Source organism: Mangifera indica, chromosome 3 (genome assembly GCF_011075055.1).
Source record: "Mangifera indica cultivar Alphonso chromosome 3, CATAS_Mindica_2.1, whole genome shotgun sequence".
Classification (NCBI taxonomy): Eukaryota; Viridiplantae; Streptophyta; class Magnoliopsida; order Sapindales; family Anacardiaceae; genus Mangifera; species Mangifera indica.
The window spans coordinates 12,511,913-12,532,318 of NC_058139.1; the positions used below are offsets into that span (position 1 = coordinate 12,511,913).

At 31.1% G+C, this 20,406-nt stretch overlaps 1 protein-coding gene across 1 annotated transcript; it reads right to left on the reverse strand.

Annotated features, from left to right (window-relative positions):
* Positions 1 to 816: 816 nt before the first annotated feature.
* LOC123210589 (LRR receptor-like serine/threonine-protein kinase RGI1) lies at positions 817 to 4,797 on the reverse strand. The gene is made up of 2 exons (XM_044629044.1): positions 1,763 to 4,797; positions 817 to 1,509 (listed from the first exon to the last, which is right to left on the reverse strand). The coding sequence occupies exons 1-2, from the start codon at positions 4,674 to 4,676 to the stop codon at positions 998 to 1,000; spliced, it is 3,426 nt and encodes a 1,141-aa protein (XP_044484979.1). The 5' UTR covers positions 4,677 to 4,797; the 3' UTR covers positions 817 to 997.
* Between the last annotated feature and the right edge of the window lie 15,609 nt (positions 4,798 to 20,406).

Sequence of the window (20,406 nt, forward strand, 5' to 3'; positions counted from 1 at the left end):
GAAAACTAGAGGAAGTGACGACACCAGAAGGGAGAGAGATTGGCCATCGTTGGCCGGAAATTCACCGATGAAATTGGAAACCCTAGGTAGGGGGAAAAATTTCACTTTTTAAAATTTAATTTTAGGCAAAATTATTAGTTTTTCAAATTATAGGGGTAAAATGATATAAATATTAAATATTATTATTAAATGATGATTTTATCCTTAATTTTATCTTAATTTTAGAGGATATGAGTTAATTTTTCAAACCATGAGTGAGTGTTTAGGTTTTTAAAAATTGATGGGTGAGAATTGGATATTCACTATACCTTGGGGGAGAAAAAGACTTTTGGCCAAAGCCAAACTTAATAATGCAGGCACATTTGAAAGGCATCAGGGACCCAATTGTCACTTCACATTATTAAAATCTATGTGTCAAATCAATCACTTGTGATCTGTCACTCTGAATCATCTTGTCATAAAACTTTTTGCCAGGTTCTTTCTATCCTTCCTAAAAATGCTTTCATTTTAAAGATACCCCCTCAGGTTATCACAAACATTTAACACTCTTCCCAAGTTTTTTTTCTGCCAATAACCCAACACCAATTCCATTCTTAACAGATCAAATTGCTTAATTCACAGGGTATATTTCTACTATATACATGATATGCTGTATTCCAAGAAGTATATAAAGACATAAGATGCTAAAAGCCATCAGGGAATCAAGAATTTTAGTTGATATAATTACTTTGTTTTGGTTGTTGTCTATTGTTTATTATTATTTGTTGTTAGGTTATGCCTGCAAATTCTGAACTCAAACTTGGAAATTTTAGTTGGTACTCCAAAAGCCAAGCCTGTAAGTAGTGGCTCTATTGTTGTTCTGCATTAAGTTGAACTAAATAACACCCTTTTTTTCTTCTTTACATAAAAAAAGAAAAATGACAGAGATTTGTAAATGAAGAAGCTGGTCATGAAACAAACTTCTCCTCTACTTAGGTGTTAACAATAATTTAGATTATCACTTGAAACTCATTTTGGTACTAGAAGAAGATGAGTACAGTAGTGAGGAGGCTGAGAAGCTTGTGTTAATGTTTTTCAAATGCAAGCTTTGTTGTTTCGATGAAGATGGTGCTGGAATTCCGCTCGAGATCTTCTTTTCTTGAAAATCAGTTGCTGGTGATCCCTTGACGAGGACATCGACTTTGGCATACTCCTCTCTTTCATGTTTTATCTCTTTAAGCATTGCAGCTACATCTTTCATAGTTGGTCTCTGATCAGGAGATGAATTTACACATAATAAGGCAATGCCTAATGCTTGCATCATTTCATCAATTTCTGACTCCGGACGAGATAGTAGGCTAGGATCGAGTACTTCTATCCCTCCTCTCTTCTGTCTCACCCAATCCACCACATGCGAACCATCCGGTATTGTTGGATCGATCGGTTGCTTCCCTGTCAAGACTTCAAGTACCACAACACCATAGCTATAAACATCACTCTTCTCTGTGATCTTCATCATGTAACCATATTCTGAACAGAACAAAAAATGTTAATTCAAGATTGTTAAAATAACTTAAATAAGTTATCTGAGACTTAAAGAGATCGAAAAAGGCAGCATATTGAATAGTTTGCACATTCATATTCAATTGGGACATACTAATTTCAACTAAAATCAAGTTGACCATAGGACTCAATTAAGCAACACGATAGCAATTAGAATAAGCAAACGCCAGTAAAATGTAATGAGTGAATATTGAAGAATTCTTAAATCAAACATGCTTACCGGGAGCTATATATCCATAAGAGCCAGCTAATGTGTTGGATGACCGAGCAAAATCACCATCATCAACAAGTTTGGCGAGGCCAAAATCAGCAATATATGGCTCAAATTCGAGGCCGATAAGAATATTGTTGGCTTTGATGTCCCTATGAACAATAGGAGGAGCACAATCATGGTGTAAGTACGCAAGGCCTTGAGCTGCCCCAAGCAAAATTTGATACCTAAGTTCCCATTCCAGAGAGTTTCCACTCCTTTCATGGAGGAGACTGCCCAAGCTCCCATTAGGCATATAGTCATACATGAGCAATCTAGTGTTTCGATTCCAACAACAACCCAAGAACCTAACAATATTCTTATGGCGAATTGAGCCCAGTGTTTTTATCTCCGCTGAGAAGGAGTCCCGAACTCCACACTTTTCATCATTACATCCATTAGTTGCAGCCATTGTTGTTGGCCAGAGTTTCTTCACTGCAATGACCTCACCATTCTCCATTTCAGCGCGATATACAACCCCAGAACATCCTTTTCCTATAACATTGGCATCTGTTAGGCATCCCAAAACTTGCTCTACTGAGAAATTCAGCTTCTGGAATGGAGTGAATTGCCATGGCCAGGAGTCACCCAACTCAGAATCATCATCATCTCTAATAGTCCTATGTGCTCGAATCAATGCAGTTGTCCATGTAATTGCCATTACCATTGTCAGTGTAATGAGCAATGCAATTGCTACTTTAAGTTTCTGTGAGCGCCTCACATCATTTTCATTTCTTGCTAGTCCTGCCCTGCCTACATCACTCAAGAAACAAGAATTCTGGCTTGAAGAACAAAGGCCTTCATTTCCTGCTAGGTCTGTTGGTGATAACTGTCTAAAGAGCTTGTTGTCAGGGAGATAACCTGTGAAGTTATTGTAAGAGAAGTTCAGAGATACGAGATTATCTAGCTCTGCAAGTGGAACCAAATTCCCCTCAAGCTTGTTGTGTGAAAGGTCTAAGATGGAAAGCTTAGTTAGAGCAGATATCTGAGCTGGGATTGGCCCCGTGAGTTCATTGCAGCTGAGGTTGAGAGCTATTTCAAGGGCTTCCAATTGACCAAGCTCCATTGGGATGCTACCAGTTAGTCCATTGGCACTAAGATCAAGCAATTGAAGACTTGAACAGAGACCAAGAGACGTAGGTATCACTCCAGAGAAGGAGTTCTTGGACAGGATTAACTTATTCAATGACACAAGACGCCCCAAGCTTGCTGGTATCTGCCCCCCAAATCGATTAACTGAAACATCAAGGACTTGTAGCCCAGACAGTGATGACAATGAGTTAGGCAGAGGACCCTGTAAAGTGTTGTTGCTGAGGTCTATCATTTGCAATTCTGTGCAATCACCAATCTCATCCGGGACTGACCCAGACAGATGGTTACTTGATAGGTCAAGAAAATTTAAGCTCTTGAGACCCCCAATTTCTTGAGGAATCCCACCAGCAATGCGATTATTCCCAAGTCTCAACCGCAAAAGAGAGATGCAATTGCCAATTTCTGTAGGAATAGAACCAGAAATGTCATTTGCAATCAAGAGAAGTTTTGTGAGGTTTTGAAGCTGAAACAAACCAGCGGGAATGCTTCCAGTAAGCGAATTGTGAGACAAGTCTAGAGCTTGGAGATTGGTACAACCAGACAAACTGGAAGGAATACTTCCTTCAAGCTGGTTCTGCCAAGCGAAAAACACAGTAAGCTTTGACAGCATCCCAAGCTCTGGTGGGATCAAGCCTGAAATCTGATTTGTATCCAGTTGCAACTGTGAGAGATTTGTAGCATTGGAAATATTAGAAGGTATTGAACCAGACACATTGTTATCACTAATCATAAACTCTTCAAGCTTCAGAAGGCCTCCTAAACTCAATGGTATAGTCCCAGATAGGAAATTTAAAGAAATATCAATCATTTTTAAGCTACTACAATTGCCTAGCTCTTCTGGGATAAACCCGGCAAGATTATTTTTCCACAGAAGCAACTGGTCAAGCTTCTGAAGTTTGCCTAGCTCTGGAGGAATTGATCCAGAGAGACTGTTTTCATACAGAAACAAATTTACAAGCTCAGAACAGTTACCTATAGAGGGAGGAATCTCACCAGAGATCATTGAAGTATATATGGACAATGTTTGAAGCTTGCTTAGCTTACCCAATGAAGCCGGCAAAGAGCCTGAAACTCTTGTGTCAGCTAACCCCAAAACAGTCAAATTGCGGCAATCTCCAAGCTCACCTGGAATCTTTCCCACAAAGTCTTTGTTCCCTCCAGCTCTTAGCACTTCAAGATTTGATAATTTTCCTAACTCAGGTGGTATATTCCCGCCTAGGAGATTGTCAAAAAGCAGTAGATTCTTCAGGCTTCTGCAGTCACATAACTCAACAGGGATTTTCCCAGTAAGCTGATTGGAATTCAAAGTCAAGTCCTCAAGGTCCTGTAGCTTGCCAAGACTTGAAGGGATGGAGCCAACAAGACTGTTTGAGCTAAAGTCAAGAACTTTAAGCCCAACACAATCACCAATGTCAACTGGGATAGTTCCAGTGAGATTTGCATCGGAAATGACTAGTTTACTTAGAGAACGAAAGGAAGAAAGATTGGTTGGTATTGGCAACTGAAGAGGAACAGACTGTATTGAAATTTCTGTAACAAGACCTTGTGGCGAACACGTTATGGAGGTCCAGTTGCATGGATTAGCATCAAGAATGTTCCAGTTAGAGAAAGAAGATAAAGGTAGTGAAGGAGAAGAATGCAGCCATGAAAAGAGAATTGAGACTTCATGGTTTTGAGATGCACCAGTGAAGGTGGTGAAAAGAGTAGAGAGAATAAGAGTGAAGAAGAAAAACAGAGGAAAAGAGGAAAGATTGTAAAAGAAGAAGGAATGCCTCGAGCTGGGCATCGACATTTGCCTCAATTTCCAAACTTTCCTTCTCGGTTTTGCATCATTGAGGTTTATTGCTGTTTTTCTCTCTTTCTCCGAGCAGCGGAATATATATTATTTCTTGCTTGTTTTGAACTCAAAACGCAGACAACCAGCAACTCACAAAACATAAAACACACACTTAACAAAACAAAGCAAAGCATTAAACAAAAGTAAAACAACGTCTTGAGATCAACAAAAAACTCATCTCCACCACCACACCATTCCTTGGATGCCTCTCTGTTAATTTATCTATATATATAAAAAAATTTCTGCACATTAATATTTTTTTAATGCAGAGATATTGGTCCATCGATTCACGCGCAGGGATTAAGAGACACAGCCTCCTCTGCCTTCATTTACAAGTAATTTAATTAAAGAAAAAAGTGTTTGATTATTTCACTATAAAACCATTTTTTAATTGCATACATAAACACACTGAGCTTCAGTCTTTTTCCCCATTTTGGAAGCTTATATTATATATGGAAGTTTAGTATAGTGAAGTGTTATTTTGTTACTTATTGTGGGAAACCACAGCTTTCACATATGAAAAAATATGGATGATTGGAGAGGAATAAATGTTATTTATCAGTAGTAGAATTTTGCAGTAAAGTTTCAACAACCATTATTAATGGTATCATTTCTCACTATTTTTAGACAACAACCCAATAATGAAACTATAGTTTAAAATTATATAACTAGGTTATGGTATGGAACACATAATTATGAATGAAATAGAAATTTAATGTTGTAAAGTTTTGCAAAGTGGGCGATAGTTCCATCTTGTCTTGTTAAATTTGTACACTTTTTGACTTACTTTTGCTGAGGCAGTATTCAGTTTATACATACCATTTTGTTGCAAAAGTTTGTGCAAGCTACCCCCTTCCACTTCCACTTCCACTACCCATCTAAATAATTTAATTTCCATGTATTTACTATTTCCCTAATAATAACTGGGGCCAAGTCAAATTATCTATGCCCAGTTAATAAATAAATATGTAGACCATTTCTCAGTGACTGCAACACAAAACTTTAATTAATGTGTTGTCTTACCTTGCCCATAAGTGGATACGAACCGACTTAAAATATCTGCATCTTTTAATTTTGAATTTAATTTAAATAAAAAATAATTTGATTTAAATATATTAAGTTAAAATTAAGAATGATTCAAGTTTAATTTAAATAAAAATAGTTTAACTTAAATTTGATTTAAATTTAGTTTGATTTTATGATTCGAATCTATGATTTAGATTTATAATTCAAATTCCTGCCCTAATCCTGCCATGCTTTCTTACTAATTTAAGTTAATAAAATTTATAATTCAAATGTGAAAGCGTAAATACACGCGCTGGTATAGAGGGTATGGGTAGCATGTGATTATAAAAGCATCCTTCGAAAGAAGAGAATTATGTGATCCAATGGAATTTTATTTTATTTTATTTTAATACATGTATATATATATATATATATATATATATATATATATATATATATATAAAAAAATATGTTGCAAAGCAGAGTCCAAAGGTCACATAACTTGCTCAAAATTTATTAATTCCTGCTGCTCGCTATAAGAATAACCAGGATATTTAGGTTTAGCCTTTAGACATGGCCCAGTTTGTTGGCTGAAACCTTTCTTTATTTGCATCGTAGGGATGTTATTTGATTTTTTTTTTTTTCAAAATTACGAATAAATTAACTCAAACTAATATTAAACAAAAATTAAAACTACCATTTTAAATATCTAATTATATAACAAGATTTTATATCTCCATATAACCTTAAACTTTATACTATAAACCATGAATTATAACTATAAATCATAAATCGTAAGCCCTAAACCTAAGATTATGAGTCATAAATCGGAAACCATTAATCTTAAACCATAAATTAAAAATTGTTAACCATAAACCATAAACTCAGACTCTAAACCCCTTAATAGTAAACCCTAAACTATAAATTCCAAACCTTTGCACCATAAATTGTAAACTTTAAACTTGAAACCAAAAACTGTAAACCCTAAACTGTTAACACTAAACCTCAAATCATAAACTATAAATCTTAAACCATAAACTTTAAATTGATAGTCGTAAACCATAAATACAAACCCTAAACCCCAAACTATGAATTATAAACAGTAAAACATATACTCTAAATTATAAACTCTAAACTGTCATATCTTAAGTCATAAACTCTAAATTCTAAACCCTAAACTCACAACTATGAATCATGTCATAAACCATAAAAGCTAAACTCTAAATAATGAACCATAAATCATAAATCAATTTATTCAAATTGATGTACCCATGAACGAAGAGACATTACCAATCAAATCACACACATTGATTTAGAATCTTCCTTCAAAATTTATTCAAATTTACATTGTAATTCGATTTGGTTTCCCATTGTTGGAAACATCAGAGAGAGCAATTATAATTGGTGTGTTATCAAAGTTTATTCAATGCAACACTATTGGTCAAATCGCAAGGCTAATTTAGAATCTTGCTTCAAAGTTTATTCAAATTTACATTGCAAGTTTGTAACTAGATTTGGTTTACTCTTGTTAGAAACATTAGTGATTAATCATACTTAGTGTGTTTCAGAGCAACATTGTATTTAATATGGATTTTCGTAAGTATAATGTATTATAACTAATCTTTATTTGTTTTTTATTCCACTGATTTGTAATTTAATAGCTTAATATAATATGTTATGTTTAGTGTCATTGATGTGTTCATATGTTGGTTAGTAGCAAGATTATGAATAGTAATGTTGTACATCTAATGTAATATAAACAAACAATGATGTATACAACATATGTATAATATATGCAAAGAATCAATCATATAAATGAATGCAATGTACAAACGTGTGTATAGAACATAAAATATGTATAAGCTATAAGTATACAAAACTAGTGTATAATCTATACAGGAACATAGAACAAATAGATGGTCGGTGTAGACCTCATGCTCTTCGACTTGTCCAATTTAAAAAGGCTTCTTAAGTAGCCTACGACTAATAATGACTTTAACTTGCCCAATCATTTAGGCTATGGAGTGTTTCATATATCGAAACCTATACTACTAATGTTTGTTGTTGAACTTAATCAAAATGTACTCTTATAAACATGCAAACAATGTCATGTAACTTTATTCATTATAGTTTTCAGTAAATGAGTATATAATCATATAAGAAATGCGCAATAGACATTTTTGTTGAAATGTGAACTCTAATTATACCTAGAGAATATCTTCAAAAGGTTAATTGAGATTCATTGTGAAGGGCCAGATAGATTCTATTGCCTAGTCAACATTAATGATAACGTAAATTTATTTTTCGGCGTAAATAAATTTATTTTCAAATTAAAAATTCTTTTTATCTATTTAAACTAACAATAAAATTATGTACATTTATAATAAATATTAAATTAAATATCTATTATTATGTGTTATTATATGATTAAATAATTTTAAATTAACTATAAAATAATAATAATAAATTATATAATAAAATATTTTTATTAAAACCTAAATTAACTCGTAAAATTAGTGTAAATGCCATTGTTCATTAATTAATATTAGAAGACTTTTGAAGTTGACTAGCAAGAGGCAACAACACATCCCCGATTTTCAGGCCACAACACGAGACTTTCAGAATCCAATTTATTCTAATCACTAACTTCCCTTTCACCAAACACAAACAATCCCTCTTTTGTAATTATTTATATGTTTTTGTCAATGGAAATTATTTAATGGTTTATCAAAGTACAACTTTAAGACCATAAAGGGAAATTAAAAAAAAAAAAAAAAAAAAGGTAAACGGCGCAATTGGCCACAGAGCCCCCTGCTTTAAGGGACGTGGCCTTGGGAGTTTCCCCAACCGGGAATCTACGCACGTTTTGTTTCTGCCACAGCCCAAACCAGAACTAATTTCCCCCTCTTATCTTTTTTATTTATTTATTATTATTATTTAAATATATTTATTATCATATAATTAAATATTATTTTATTTTTAATTAAAATTATTAATTTATATATATATATATAATAATTTATTATCTAAATATTTAAATTATATTATATATATATAAATGTATAGTTATTTTTATTATTTTTTTCTAAGGGAAGTTTCTAATTGCTAGGAGGGCAACCTCGTTCTTAGCTCTGAGTTACAGCCCTTGGATTGGCTACTAATTATCATGAAACCCATATCAATTATTTTCATTGAAATTTTATGATTATTCATTTACCTTATAACCTAAATTGTCCAGTGTTTCATGTACCACAAACCATGATTCGATTTCTCTTTTTGTATAAGAATAACCTAAACACTCCTACAAATTTGGTAGTTTATCATTTTCAATGAAAACGAATGTATTTTGTATAATAAGGATGACTTTGACAGGTTTTACCTGAACAAAATGTTTTAATGAGAGTTAAAAGAGGAAGAGTTAGGGTTGAATTTAAGCTTAAGTTCAAGTTTGGTCTAAACAAACTTAAAACAAATTTGATTTTAAGTTTTAATGATGTTTGACTCGTTGAGTTTGTGAACTTAAAAATTTTTGATACAAACTGATTAAATTCTAATGCAATATTATTTTTTATGTGTTTTTACAATACTAATCCAAATTTAAAACTTGATTTAAACTCGAATTCAAATTTAACTTTCTTTAAATGAATCGAACTCAAATAATTATTAGACAAACTTAATGATCTTGAATTTAGTTTTATTCAAATCAAATCAAACTTAAATTAAAAACAAACTTAGTTTAATTCTGCACAAATCCAATCCCAAAGAGCTCATGGGACTTCCTAGGAGTGGAAGCTATTCTTAAATTATTAAAAAAAAAAAATTGTTAGAATGAAATTTGAATATGTCACATCTTAAATTTTATAAAGAGAGTTTCGTAGCATAAAATTTGTCACATCTTGGAGTTGTTTTGTTTTAGGCAAAAGTCCGTGTGTTGTTAGGGTATAGGCATGTTAAGTGATTATCATGATGTGACAATTTTTGTCTTTGTCCCATTTTTGCAAGTAATAATTCCCGGAAAGAACAATGCTGCCTGGATTGTTTTAATGGCCGAAAGACTTGTTCTCGCCCAAGGTGCACTGAAAACCCCAATTCTTTACCTCCTTTTTTTTTTTTAAATCTAAATACTTATTTAAGATTTTTTCTTTTTCTCTTACGTTGATTTGTCATTTCCGATCATCAACTGTCCTCCCTCTCGTCTTATCTCTCTCTTCTTTTTTCAATTGTTTTCATCTCAATTAAAGATAGTCTAAAAGGAAAGAGAGAGAGAGATAAGACAAGAGAGAGGACGATTAACGGTCGAAGGTGGCCAATCTTTGTTGGATAGAAGAAAAACAAACCCTAGAGGAGTATTTATCACTTTTTAAACTTTGGGTCAGAAAAAAAATTATGAGATTTTTAAACTTGAGGAGAAAAATATGATAAAACTTTAATTTTTTTAGAATTTTTAGTAAATGATAATTTTATCCGTAACTTTAACTGAAATTTTTCATAGAAATTTATTTAAAAATAAGTGTTTTAATTTTTGAAAGTTGAAAGATAGGAGCTTGGGTTTTCACTATACTTTTGGTGGGAACAAGTCTTTTGGCCTTGTTTTAATATTTCCTTTACTTCTGTTTTACCATCTTTGTTACAACCCATGACACTTACATATTTCAAGGCAACATAAAGTTTATACCCTAGTTGTGATAGATATCATTTTGAATAGGTCAAAAGACTTCTTTCCACCAAAAGTATAGGAAAATCTCAAAATCCTATACTTTAACTTTCAAAAATTTAAATATATACTTATAAGTCAATTTTTGTTAAAATTTTTAGTTAAGATTAAGGGTTAAATTGTCACTTAATAATAATATTTAAAAAATAAAATTTCTATCATTTTACCCCTTTAATTTGAAAAACTAATAATTCCCTCCTAAATTAAGTTTTAAAAAATGATATTTTTCCCCTACTAAAAGTTTCAAATTTCACCGATGATTTTTCGATGAATGACGACAGATCTCTTTCTCTCTCTCTCAGCAATGTCTCTTCTTTGATTGATGATGTCTAGATTCGATGGAATCTAAATAAAATCTAGATAAAGAGTCGAAATTCTTCATTTAGACCTTTGTCGTCCAAATGAATTGACTTTATCTAGACAATGATGATGCATCTAGAAGAGAAGTCGTCATCCAAACGAGGATGACTCCTTGTTTGGACATGTCATTGTTGTCCAGAAAGAGTCAATTCGTCTAAACAATAAAGATCCAAATGAAGAGTTTCAACTCTCATCTGGATTTCATCAAATCCAAATGTCATCAATCGGAGGAAAAACATTAAAGAGAGAGACATTACTGGAGGGAAAAAGATCAACCATTGTTCATCGCAAAATCACCTGCGAAATTTGAAACCCTCGGTAGGGGAAAAATGTCACTTTTTAAAACTTAATTTTAATAAAAAATTGTTAGTTTTCTAAACCAAGAGACTAAAATGATATAAACTTTTATTTTTTTAAGTATTATTATTAAATGATACTTTTATCCTTAATCCTAATTAAAAAATTTAATAAGAATTGATTTATGGGTGGGTGTTTGGGTTTTTAAAAGCTAGAAGATGAGACTTTGAAGTTTCACTATATCTTGAGTGGAAATAAGTCTTTTGGCCTTTTGAATAATAAAATCTAAATCATCAACATCCTACCGAAGATTGAATAAGAGTGTTATTGTGTAGATTTGCACTAATAAGAAGTATAATGAATCAATGAGATGTGACTACAAAAATATTAAAAAACATAATATATATAAAAAAAAAGAGAAACGATTTTTACATGATTCACCCAACGAGTTTTAACGCTTATGTCTATGATATTGCTATTAAGTTGACCAAAGTGTTTTACAAGATGATTTGCTAATAGAATAACAGTAGTTGACTTGTCTCTGTTTTTTCCAATATGAGCTCTTCATCTTATTCATTATTCATCATATTTATAGTAGGAGGATTATATTTGAGTAAATATGGTAATTATGAATAATAATGTAATTGTGATTTTGAAATAGTAGGTAGAGTTATTATGTTCTATCGATTTTTGATGATTTTTATAGAGTTAATTTGTTAATAATAGGAAATATCACATTAATAATTTGTTCTTTGTAAATACGATCCCAATATCTTGCAATAAGACTTTTAGAAGATAATCGATCATTCTTGAGCCTTGGCTATTAAAGTGTTTGCTTAGTCATTTCATGTTAGTTGCTACCGTTGTTGTTTGTCAATAATCACTATGTGTAATCATCTTCGAAAGTTGAATATGAGCGAGGTTGTTTACCCATTTAATAATTTTGCCTAGTTTTTAGAATACAAATAGTATTGCAAAAGCTTTTCTTTCCAATGTAGATGAATTCCACGTGGACGATCTTGATTTCAGCTAGCTAAATGGCAATAGGTGGTGACCATTTAATACATCGCATACATGAGCCACTTAGAATTGCATATATCAATTGATGACAAAAAATCATATCAACACTGACTATTTAACATATTTTTTTAAATAAGTCAATTTAAATAAATTAAAATAATTTTGGATATTTATACAATAAAATATTATTTATGTTTCATTATTTGATAAGATATTTAGTAAATTTTAAGGGGAAGGGAATTACATAAGCACCTATTGGTTTCAAAAACGGGACTCTAACACCCAATGTATTGACCTTTGTTGTTAAACTTAAGTAACAAGCAAGTAAAATTTTAATTTTAACTTAAACAAAGAGTAATTCTGGCTTGTCAACTTTATTGGGGGCTCTTTGCTAGTTTTCTATCCCTCTCCCCTTCAAAATTTCCTTTTCTTTTCTCTTGATTTTTTTTTTTTTTTTTTTGGAATTTTTCTTCTCTCCCGCCCTTGTGCATCCATAAACACTTTAGTAGCGTGCCCGAAGGTCAAATCAGGCCTCTAATAACAACATAAAGGCCCAATTTGAACTTTAAAGGTGTAAACAGGGCTAAATCCAATGTCTACCAATGCTAAAAGGGTAGGTTCCACCTCACTAGCTTTTGGGGGCAAAATTCACATCTCTATGCAGCCTTCAAGAGCTACATCCAACCTGGGAGGTGCCAAGAGGCCCCAAAGCCTCTAGTGGCTACGAACGACAAGGTCGTTGAGACTTTGAGTTGCTGCAACATAAGGTGGCAAGGCCATTGGGGATTGTTTTGATATGTTGGTGAAAGGGAAAATTGTCTTTCCACTTCAAAATGTATTTTCATTAATAAAACCAAATGATCAACAAGCGTTTTCTATTAATGGGTTGACAAAATTTTCCTCAAGTTTAACTAGGACAGCAATTCGACAAATTTACACTAAATTATTTTTTATTCAAACCGAATTTGAGTTAAGGGATGTTGAACTCGACTCGGTTCGTATTCACTTTCACCCCAAGGACATGAATAGAGATAGATATATATCTGTCTTGTCTCTTTTTTGATTTGTCCCTCTTTTATATTTACTTTAAACACTTAAGTAATATTAAAACACCCGTAAAAGTTTTTAATTATTATGAATATGTCCTATCATCTAACAAATATTCAATTATTTTTATGTGAAATAGGGAAGGGAAGGGGAATTTCTCCATGGGGATCGGAGGAAAATGAGAGAAAAATTTTCCCTATAGATATAGGATGTGAATTACTACTCATTCCCATACCGAAGATAAAGGTGAAGACGGGGAAAGCTCTCGCCTGCAAGGATGAATACAGAAAATAGGTTATTTGACCCCACCCTATCTTATCTTGTTGCCTTCCCAAAGTTTAACTCTAAAGGGGCGTTTGGTTGGGAGATTTTAAGATTACTTTGGTAATCTATCTTTTATTCTCCTGTTTGGTTTGTTAGTAATAAAAGATTACAGTAATCTTCTATTACCAATGCTGACGTGACAAGTAATATAAGTGATAATCTGATTACCACATTTACCTTAGGTATTTAAAGATTACTGAGATAATATTGAGTTTATTATAATTATATTATTATTTATTAATTTTTTTAGATAAAAATAAATTTATTTTTAATTAATATAACAAATAATATAAAAAATATATAAAAATAATTATATTTAAGGGCATTTAAGTAAAATAATTTACTAGTAATCTTTTATTACCTTTAACCAAATACAATAATTATTTATACCTATCAAATTTTATCAAACATAGTAATCATTTATACCTAGTAATCTTTTAAGTAATTTATCTTCAAGCTAATCTTTTTATTTTGATAATAAAATATTACCTAAACTAAACACCCCCTAAAACTAATTGCTTCTAATTTGGTGTAGTAATTGATTGATACCAACATTTGGTACCACTTTAACATTGGGCCTAGGGGTGGGCGCCAGTAAAATTCTTTGCCAAACAATCAATGAAAGAGTTAACATCAGCAGATTCTACAGTCCCAACATGTGGTCCGTTGTAAACACAACCTGGTAGACATGTGTCGGTAAGATGGGCCTCCAGTTGGCTTGCAATAAATGGGCTTACAAAACATCCAATAATAAAATATTTCGGCTTTACATTGTTCACCCCTGGGGGGTGTTATAATTTGATTTATTTCGATTTCAAAGTTTTTTAAAATCAAATTAAGAAAAAAATTTAAATTAAATCAAATCAAACTGAAAATATATGATTTAGTTTAATTTGAATTATAATTTTCAACCTGTTGAAATAATTTTCTTTAAAATATATATTATTTAATAAAATTAATAAAATTATTGTTTTTTATGATATAATATAAATATGTAAAATTAATTTTGAAAGATTTTAGAGCATTATTTTAGCTTAACGTGATGTAAATAACAAGAAATATTGATAATATATAACACTTTTATCTGTTTTTATTATTTATATAAAATATCATTAAAAACTTTTAATATTTTATATTTATCCTCTTATATTTTATTGTTAACAACAAAACTAAGTATATTAATTTTTAATATATAATTTAAGTATATAGATAATATATTATCATGCGATTGAATAATTTTAAATTAAAAATAAAATAATATTAAATTATATAATAATATATATCATCTATGTATATAAATTATATATAAAAAATAAATACAAATAAAAATGCTTTATTGCTAATACAACCTTAATGTCTCTACATTGCATTTTTAACTCCCTTTATGAAGTAACCTTGTACAATTAGTTGCAAAAATAAATTCATCTCTCCATCCCCTATTAAATTTCTAAAATTGTAATAATTAATATATTTATGGACTGCCAGGTGATGGAGGCTACTGATGAAATGCATGCATCCATGACTCAAATTAAGCTCATACGTGTGAGGAAATTAGTGGGTGACAGGCTACATAATGGAAGAAATAAAGGTTGTAGGGACAACATTTGATGTAAAATTGCATGTCCATTTCCCATTTTATTTTGAGATCACATGCACATGCATGCACATGTGCCTGCACATATCTCCGCCATATTTACAATTAGGCCAAAGCGTCTGTTCCCACCCAAGGTTTGATGAAAAGAGCTACCCTTTAAGTTTAATGAACCCAAAATACCACCCATAAGCTAACTTTGTTAATGGATTCTGTTATTCAAAGGCTGCATAAAGTTGGAAAGGGCAGCCTATTGGTCTACAAACCTCTTTGATTCTTCTCCTTTATGTAGGGAAAAATTGCCATTCATAACTTTATGTAGGGCAAAATTGTCATTTTAACCTTCCACTAACATAATCCATTAACAAAGTTAGTTTATGAGTGGCATTTCGGGTTCATTAAACTTAATGGTCTTTTCATCAAACGTTGGGTGCGAATATGTGCTTTAGCCTTACAATTAATAATCTTAGCTCTTATTATTGTATACATCATCACAATTCTCTTTCTAATATTTTAATAATAAATAATATATATATATATATATATATATATATATATATATATTTTATACATAATTTAAATACATAAATAATAATATATCATTATATGATTAAATATAAAATAATATTTTATTATATGATAATATATTATCTGTATATTTAAATTATATAAAAAAAATATATAAATATACTATTATTTATATTTTAACGCATGATGAGTGATTGCTTTGGGCATAAGCTTTCAAATAATCATATTGTTTGTTCATCCTATGCATTTCCCATTGCGTGCAAAAACTTGATCATTTTTTTTTTTTTTTTTTTTTGTGTATTCAAATTACAAGACTAGAGATTTTGATAGTGTTTTTTGTTTTTTTAAATTTTAATTAATTATCATTAAATAAAAGGTAAATAAATTAAATGTAACATATTTATTCCAAATTATAGCAAATGGGAAAGATGAAACATATTTATTATTCCCAATCCAAAATATTACATGATGTTCTCATGCAAACACAGGCTATCCAACGTATTGATTTACAATTAAGCATGTCATCTTATCAATTCAGAGACAAAATAATTTAAACATTAATTATACAATTTCTATTTCATTAATTTGTACGTAATTAGGACATGAAGGAAGGAATATGTCTTATTACAGGTGGAAGATGTAGTCATCCTAAGGATAACTCTATGTAATTATGTGTTGAAGTTATTTTTAACGTTGTAAATACCTCAGAAATGGGCACGAGTGGATTTTAATTTTTTATATATATAATATTTTATTTTTTTTTAAGCTTTTGAGTTAGAAATATAATATTGCCAAATATTAGAATAGAAAAAGTAATAACCCTACACTTTGAGCTTCTTTAATTTGGATTTTTTTTATTTTTCTATATAATTAAAATTTTAGATACTGTGGATTACTTCATTAAACCATATGTTATATCAATAGAGAGAACATGTAGTCTAGCGATTAGTGGATATTACTTGAATTAATTTGCATTTAAAATATGGGAAATACAATAAATATGCAGATGATTTTGGGCACGAATAATTCAGACAAAATTCTTTAGATCCATGATTGGAATATGATCGTTTAGTTGGAAGTTGGAAGAATTTAAGTTGTTTTCACTTGTGTTTTTTTGGCTTGAATTGATTTATTTTTATCTCTTCTTAGATTCATTTTGGGTGCAATTAAATATTTATTATATTGTTGTACGAAAAGATGACAAAAGAAGTTATTCCTACTTGAAATCATTAGCATGTATAATAATGTCCATGCTTCATGTTTGAATCCAGAAAAAAACAATAGAAGACTCTTGTATATGCATAATTTTGTGGAGACATGCGTTACAATTTCACTAACTTCTTCATATTATTGCTTTACAGTGAATAACAATGAAACTGTAACATGAACAAAATTCACAATATGCTTTTGATAAAATACAATTGAAACATTAAAGCAAAATAAAATATGAATGACACATAAAAATATTGTTAAAATTTTGGTTAAAAATTGATTCAATTATTATTAGTCTTGCAAATATTACTGTCTTTAGATTAGATGTAATGTAAGTGAGTTGTAATACCCCAGGTAAGAGTTAAGGGCATTTCGGTCATTATCTTTCAATTCAACACCATAATTGTTGCTCTGTTTATTGGTTTTTATATATATATTTTTTTGTGTGTACAGAGACTGTATGCACCTAAGTAAGCCCTGACAGGCATTATGGTCTTTGTGTGTGTGATTTTTATGGGATTTGAAATCGGCCAAAGGACTATTTCCCACCTAAAGTTTGTTATTTTATTAAGTATTCACCTTTTAATTATGAAATTACCAAAAATTTATCTATTAGTGGGTAATTTTAACACTTTCTATTAAAGAATGATTAAAATGATTATTTTACCATTTTCAATTGAAATGACAGAAATGTCCTATAAGCAAAAAGACTATATTACCCTCTTTCAATAAAATGACCTAAATACCCTTAAATAAAAAGACCAATATGCCCTTTAAATTAAATAACCAATTTTTTTATTTCACATTACCATTAATAATATGCAATTCACCCTACAAAATTTAATCAGTAACAATGTGCATTTGGTAAGTTCATTTGTTCTCTTCTCTGGCCTAAAAACAATGCAACATTTGGGCTTGAATTCCAGATTTTCGCTTGGAATTGCCTTGGATTTTGATGGAATGAAATGCAAAGAATTGAGTGTAATGCAAATGCCAATACCGATCTACTTGGAAACCTAGAAAAGAAATGCAATGCAATGCAGGTACTAGAAACTTGAAAATGCAATACAATGTAGGTATTGGAAACTTGGAAATGCAAAGCAATGTAGGTACTGAAAACTTGGAAATGCAATGCAAGTATTGGAATGCATGCACTTACAGACAATTTAGATTTAAAAATGTTGCATGGAGAACACAAAATACTTCACTAAGCAATAATCCAAAAACTTTACATACACAGAATATTTCACTGAGCAATAATCCAAAAAATTTACATACCCTAACAAATTTATCTAATGTAATTATCCACATGCCATATAGTTCAAAATCAAGTTTAAAATCCACATATTCATTATATTCAACAAAACTTCAAGTAGTATTCATCGCATTTGTGATTGTGGATGCTGTGAGGAGGAAAAAGATGAAGCAAATTGACTATTAGTTGATTGACTTTCTATGGTTGGGATTGTTCTTCTCTAATATAAGGGAAAAAATGATTAGGTTACATAAAACATAATAAACAGTAGCATAAAGAAGAATAGCATAAAAACATAAACATAAAGAAGAATAACATAAAAATAGAAGTAATACCCTTTTTTTTGTCTTCCTACATTATCTAGATTGTGGTGGCAAAACCTTTTGTTGTGCCTCAATTCATGGCATTGACCACATCTAAGTGTAGACATAGGTTTTCTCTTTCTCTCTTTAGTGGGGTCTTTCCTTCTAGCCTTTCTGGGTTTGTCAGGTTTGAAATGCCTAACAGATGGCTACAGCTTCTTTTCACAGTCCTCTGGCCAACTTCTCTTATCTAAAATAGGATGAATAATTTCAACATATGTTCTCATATATGTTAAAATTTGTAACCTGTCATTTACAAACTCATTAAAGGTGGGGAAATTCATGTGCAATATTGAGCAAACCGCATGTTGGCAAGGAATCCCAGACAGCTGTCACATCCCACAATCATACATTTTTTTTGTCCAAATTCAAGGTGTATGTTCTGCTTGGAATACTATTCATATCAATCACCTCGAACTCTTTCAGTCTAGTATATAAAATAGAGACATTTCGTATTGTCTCAATACTTATGTTTAACCTTTTAACAACCAACGGAGGTAGTGTAATAACCCATTCAATACCTGCCTTCAACCTACTATGAAGTCTCTTCATTATTCTTCTTCAATACAATTCCAATAAGCTGAGAATAGACAACTTCCGATCTTTTTCTAAGCCAACTATTAAATGTTTTAGACACTAACTAGTAACTTAATGCACTTATAAAACTGATCATGCCCTAACATATAACTTATACATAGAATTGAATGCTACCAAAAATATTCATACACAGGCTAAACAAAAGCAGTTAATACTCATACACAGAATTGAATGCTCACGAAAATATAAGTCAACCTTAAATAATATGTAAACAGTACATATGCAAAATCCCCACGTTAAATTTTTTTTTTTTTTTGCCCTAAAATATACATATAATGCATAACCCTAACATAACACAAACTATTATAATACCCAAATATCCTAAAAAATCAAAAACTATTACAAACATCAACTTCATAATACTCATACACAGAACTAAATACTCATGAAAATATAAATCAACCCTAAATAATATGTAAACAGTACACATGTAAAACCCCCATCTAATTATTTTTTTGTTGCCTTAAAATATACATATGATGCATAACCCTAACATAACACAGACTATGATAGTACCCAAATACCCTAATAAATCAAAAACTGTTACAAACATCAACTTCATAATATGTTTTATGTCACACAAATAATGCACTCAGCAACATCGATAAATAAGGTAGCCAAAAGAATAAACCTTGATGACATGAAATATTTTTTGAAGGCCTCACTTGGAGCAGACTTCGTTATCGTTCCTGCTTAACTCACCATGAAAAGCCACTACGCTTATTGTCAGAATTGTTGGTGATCAAACAAGTCGTACCTAGCCAAACATGTTGTACTTTCTCGTCTTCGTTGGTGTTAAACTACTTCGTTCACCCTTGGTTACATCGAATGATGTGTTGTCATGGTCGTCTTTGTCATCACCGTTAAAAGTTCATTAGTGATCACACTCAAGTACAATCAAACAAGGTAGCCGAAAGAATAACACACATGGAATGTCAAACGAAAGAATGAAGGCCAAAGGGCGTTGCCCTAGTTTTGTTCAAATTTGAATTTTGACGTCGGCTGGACACATGTTGCTTGTTCATTTGTGAGACAAAAAAATATTTTTTCAAATTGGAGTGAAATGACACAAAACCCCCTCACATGTCGCATGTTTATTTGCTCACTTTCCCTAGACTAATTCATTGTTATCGATTTGTGCCAAAAAATTCCCACCATTGATTTTAAAATAATCATATTGCATTTAATACCTATTGTAGCATGTCCTTCAAGCGTAGAGTTTTCGATTGTCAAGAATTTTTTTTTTTTGTGTTTGTTTTTTCCTATTTTCAACAGGTGTCTTCTTTTCCTGCTGCCACGTCAACCACCAAAGTTATGCAAATCGTAAATCATCGATAAATGTCAAAAAGTCGTTCTGCGTTTAAAATGACAAC